This window comes from Cyprinodon variegatus, unplaced genomic scaffold (genome assembly GCF_000732505.1).
Source record: "Cyprinodon variegatus isolate N-32 unplaced genomic scaffold, C_variegatus-1.0 Scaffold1150, whole genome shotgun sequence".
Lineage (NCBI taxonomy): Eukaryota > Metazoa > Chordata > Actinopteri > Cyprinodontiformes > Cyprinodontidae > Cyprinodon > Cyprinodon variegatus.
Genome location: NW_015151603.1, coordinates 222,481 through 227,753, shown reverse-complemented (window position 1 = coordinate 227,753; position 5,273 = coordinate 222,481). Strand labels below are relative to the sequence as shown.

General features: G+C 44.1%; 1 protein-coding gene across 1 annotated transcript in view; it reads right to left on the bottom strand.

The window, feature by feature from the left end:
• Positions 1-6: 6 nt before the first annotated feature.
• LOC107101778 (sodium- and chloride-dependent creatine transporter 1-like) overlaps positions 7-5,273 on the bottom strand; it is a 65,932-nt gene continuing 60,665 nt past the window's right edge. The window contains 3 exon segments of the mRNA XM_015400825.1: positions 7-3,107; positions 3,780-3,950; positions 4,028-4,128. Of these exon segments, the coding sequence (XP_015256311.1) occupies positions 2,973-3,107; positions 3,780-3,950; positions 4,028-4,128 (407 nt within the window). The 3' untranslated portion in view covers positions 7-2,972.

Sequence of the window (5,273 nt, the reverse complement as noted above, 5' to 3'; positions counted from 1 at the left end):
AGAATTTGAATTATAAATGTACTGCCTCAGATCATCTCTGATCTCTCAGGATTTAAAAAAATCTCAATCAGAATTTCCAATCACGTTTACAATGAAAGTGTTATTTGGTTGATCAGATCAACCATGCTGGAAGCCAAACACCTCCATGTTTCAGTTAATTATTCTATAATAACTACTTTTAGTAGGATCAGTAAAAATGATTGTTTAATAAAATGATAATCAATTAGTTCACTAATGGTTTTGACTTGGAAGTAGAGGTCTGTGCTTCATCCACAAACTTTTTATCTTTTAACCATCAAACTTGCATCAAATCTACACTTCAGTATCACGATGAAGCCAGATTTGGCTTTGGACCGATTATTGAGTAGCTGGAGCCTTTTCCGCGTCATTTTAATTGTTTTACTGCTCCAGGTATCATTCAGAGGAGATTGAGCCACTTTAAGCAGCGCTGTTAGACTGTTTCGGTCTCTGACTAAATTCTGCCACAGAGTGAAAACTAACGCTGGTGAAGATTCTCAGTCATCCAGGTCATAGTCATTGCGAAAAGGTTGTAAAAATAAAGCCTTGTTTTGGCTTTGAAAACATGTAAATTGAACCGAAAGAACAGCTGTATAAAACCTGGAACTAAACGCTATTTCTGACAATTTGAATTGAAAAATCTTCCTGGATGGAAGAGAAACGTCTTCAAACTTGGAAACAAAGTCCAGTGGATTGATTTTTAACTTTCTTGGAGTGAAAACTAACCCAACATCACAAAGAATAAATACTTTTTTTTAAGAAGGTGAGCCTTGGGAAGTCGGAGGGAGAAAACACAGAAAATCTTTTGGAAGCTAAAACTCTAAAAACACTTTAGCACTTGGAACATTCTAATAAAAGGACAAATTGTTTCCCCAAACTTTCATTGCAGCGAACCCGCCAGAATAAAAGCACCGGCCTTTACGATTTGCTCACACCAGTCGATCGGACAGCGACCAGAAGGCGGGGCAGCATCGGATTAAAGAAATCTGTCAGAACAGAAAAACTGATCCGACAGCTGCCGATAGCGTTTGCATAAAAAGAGATGAGGGGTGTTTTATTTTGAAAATCCAAATGGGAAATGAGGTAGGCCTGAAAGGGTTGGATGAAGCATTGCTGGTGTTTGCCAAATGAAAGTGATCAAACATCATCATCATCATCATCATCATCATCATCATCATCATCATCATCATCATCATCACTCCAGTAAAATACTGCATCAAATATAGCTTACCAAAGGTAATCAATATATAGATTTTTTTTTTATATCTATCAGCAAAATAAAAGCCTGTAGAAAATAAATTAAAAAAAAGGATTTCTTCTATTAATTCTTTTGAAAGTGCGAGCGAGATTATTTCACAGCAATGTGCAAACGGATGTGGTTTCCCTACATTCTAACCCATGTTTTTCCCACTGATGGCGGGATGCTAAGTGGTTGCTAGGAGACAGAGTTGTAGACAGGCTGCCGACTTTGCACAGGACGTCCCGTAGGGTGCTCAGACTTTGGCTAGACGATGGTTTCGGCTCTGAGAGGTTAAGACAGCGACTTAAGGCAACACTTGGCGGCGCATCGAGTCTTCCGGCTCTCATCGGATGTCCCCGCCCCTCCGGCTGCAGCTCAGCAACGTTCGGACCTAAACGGTTCTTATTCTGGGGCTGCAGAGGACCTCTGCCTGAAAAGCAGAGAATCGTCGTCTGAAACGTTTCTGGTTCTGATGAACAGAACCGTTTTTGAAAGGGAACAAAACCTGAGCAGAACCGACAGAGGCGGGGTCGAGGAGAGGACCGGAGGGTCGATGAGGCAGAGTCCGAAAGGATCATTGGCAGCCTGCAACCCTGTTCTCAGATCAGGACGGACATCAACCTTTTGGCACTCCAAATAAACGAGGATAGGCAGTAATACAGTAGAACATCTGACCCGATCGGATCCCAGACCAGAACCTCCTGAGATGATGAACTTCATGCATAATCAACTTATTTTTAATGTTTCCTTCAGTCTGTAATTTTCTTTCAGATTTTGTCATTTTGAAATCTCTATAAATCCAAAAAAGAAGACCAGGAAAATAATACAAAACTTCAAACTTAGCTCATTAGTGAGTTGTGCTTTTTTCAGAAGACGCTGAGGTCACCATACGTGGCCCCCAGGGGCCCCTTGGTGCCCGTGGGCAGCACGTTGGTGACCCCTCCTTTAAGCTAATAGAAGATTTTGGATCTTCTGCTTGTTTTCATGTATTTACTATCAAAAATAAATCAATGGAAAAAAATTTGTTGGGTAAAAAAAAAAAATATAGAAAATATTTTGTAGGACCAACAAGCTTCAAACAAAAAGTACAAAAAAGTTATCTTATCACATCGTTGGTTCTGGTCCGGTATCTGTTCTGGGATCAGCTGTTCGACGGGAAGCGAGCGGCGCTCCCTGACACGCAGGTCCGCTTTCAGCCGGCGTGGTGCATTCAGGGGCGGTTCAGGAGGTTTCTGCTTCGGTCCTGCAGCCAAACACCAGAAAAAAACTAAAACTTTTCCAAACCCAGTTCTGGTGTCTGAGCTCTGGACTGGACCGCTGACGAACGTTGGGGGGATTCAGTCGAGGCGTTTGTCTAGAACTCTGTCTGTCCCGACAATCAGCAATGATCCAAACTCTGCCCGCTGAAGGATCTGATACCGGAGGATCCCGCGGACAGAGAGTCCATCATGACTGTTTATCGGGTTCTGGTTTGACCCGGCCGACCATCCGACCCAAGACTGAACTGAACCCGTCACCCTCACAGGCAGACGGAGTCCGGACAGACGCAGAACTTTCAGCAGCGATCCCAGAGGAATCTGGGAGAGGGGAGTGTAAAGCTATGGTTGCTATGGTGACCAATCAGAGTCCAGCTGATTTAAGATGCCTGGAACAGGAGGCGAAGGTGGAGATGCAGGTCGGCCATCTTGTCTCAGTGGGATGGGCGGAGTCTGGTCTACATGACGCTCTCGAAGATGATGACCTTGTTGTCATCGGAGCCGGGGCTCAGCGAACTCAGGGACTTGATGTCAGGGGCCATGTACTCCAGGTGGTGGGGCCCCCACACAGGGTTGGTCAGGTGGGCCCAGCGCTGAAACACACAGGGGCAACTTTATCAGAATGTTAGAACCCTGGAAACTTCAGACAAACCTCCAAAAACTTCCTGTGCATTTTAATTCATGACAAAGATCAGAACATCTAGATCAGAATATCTAGATCAGAATATCAAGATAAAATCATCTAGATCAGAACATCCAGATAAAATCATCTAGATCAGAACATCCAGATCAGAACATCTAGATCGGAACATCTAGATCAGAACATCCAGATCAGAACATCTAGATCAGAACAACCAGATCAGAGCATCTAGATCGGAACATCTAGATCAGAACATCTAGATCACAGCAGCTAGATCAGAACATCTAGATCAGAACATCCAGATCAGAACATCTAGATCAGAACAACTAGATCAGAACATCCAGATCACAGCAGCTAGATCAGAACATCTAGATCAGAACATCCAGATCAGAACATCTAGATCGGAACATCTAGATCAGAACATCCAGATCAGAACATCTAGATCAGAACATCTAGATCAGAACATCTAGATCGGAACATCTACAGAAGAGGTTTTAATCCAGTTTGACAGACTGAATCTGCTGCCAGATTGACTTTAACTTTGTCCAATTGATTCCAGAACAGTTGGCGTTCATGAACACGTGTCCAACAGGACCCTGAGCTGTTAGCGAGGTCGGCGGCTGACCTCTCTGAAGGTTCCTTTAGCTCGGAAGAGCTTGTAGAGGAGACTGACGGGGATGCAGAGCATGGAAGACAGAGCCAGACACCAGCCGATGGCCTCGCCCCACCACGGGTACACGTACACGTTGTTGTAGGTTAAAGGCTTGTAGTTCACCAGGTGAAACAGGAAGATGCCCTGAAGTGTCAGAGGACTCAGGTTAGCAGAGCTCTTAAATGGAACTAAGGAGGGACAGAAAGCTGTGAAGGACTCACCATGCAGACACACGGAGTTATGAAAGACCAGCACCACTTCATCCAGGGAAACGGCCGGTAGCCAATCATACGAGCCACATCATCCATGAACCGGTCAGCACCTACAGACACAACAACAAAAAATCATTTTAGCTGCCAAAGTCCCTCTGGATGGTCAGTTTTAAACTTCAGGCACTTGTTGGGTTCCCCCAGACTGTTTTCAGCCTTGTTTGACTAAAATAACTCCATCGATTTTTATTACACACTGTGACAAGTACAGAGCAACGAAATTAACTCTCTGCATTGTGCGGCGCCCGCCGTTAATGTCCATTGCTAGGGACCCAGACTGGCAGTCCATGGAATCCTAAGGTTCGAACTCAGAAGCTCAGGATTCCAACCACTAGGCTGCCTCTCCCCGACGCGGCATTAGCATGAAGGGTCCTGCCTAAGGACAGCTGGGATACAAACCCAGGCCTCCCTTATGCAGGACGGGTGACTAATCACTTGAACTAGCCAGCCACTTGCTCGCCGATATCTTACATCCTTCCTCTGTGGTGCTGCATGTTGGAGCATCTGCAGCTGAGAGGAACTGGATAAATATGCATGAAGCTGGGGGAGTGGTGGCCTAGTGGTTAGGGCACTGCAATTGGATCCCAGAGGTTCTGAGTTCAAGCCCCCCTCCCACAGACTGCTACTGCCACTCCCTGAGACCCTTAACACCACATTGCTCCCCAGGCGCCGCACAATAGCAGCCCACTGCTCCCCAAATGGACAAGTATTCTATACCTTCACTCTGAAGCTGTTGCAGCTTCTGTGCACAAAGCAGCGCCTCTGCAGATCCTTCCTCCCAGCTGCTGTTTTTATGCTCACTGCTGTTCAAACAGGTCTGGAGTTTTCAATGCTGTCAGCTTTTATCTGTAAATGGGCCGCTGTTCTTTTAAACTTAAACATTTTCTATTAGTTCTCAATATTTCATCTTCTATAAACTGCAGTGTTCTATTCAGAAATTTAGAAAGGGAGTACACTGGAAAAACGATCTAAAAATGAGCAAAAATGTCTTAAATTAACTGCATTTACTCTTCATTTGAGTAGATAAATGAGATAATTTGCCAATGGAATTAGTATTTTTACTTTAGATGATATGCACTTGAAATAAGACAATGCAATTGTGTTTTCTTATTTTAAATGTAAATTATCTTGTTCCATTGGCAAAGTGTCTCACTTACCTCCTCAATTCAAGATAAAAAGCACTTATTTTAAGAAAAAA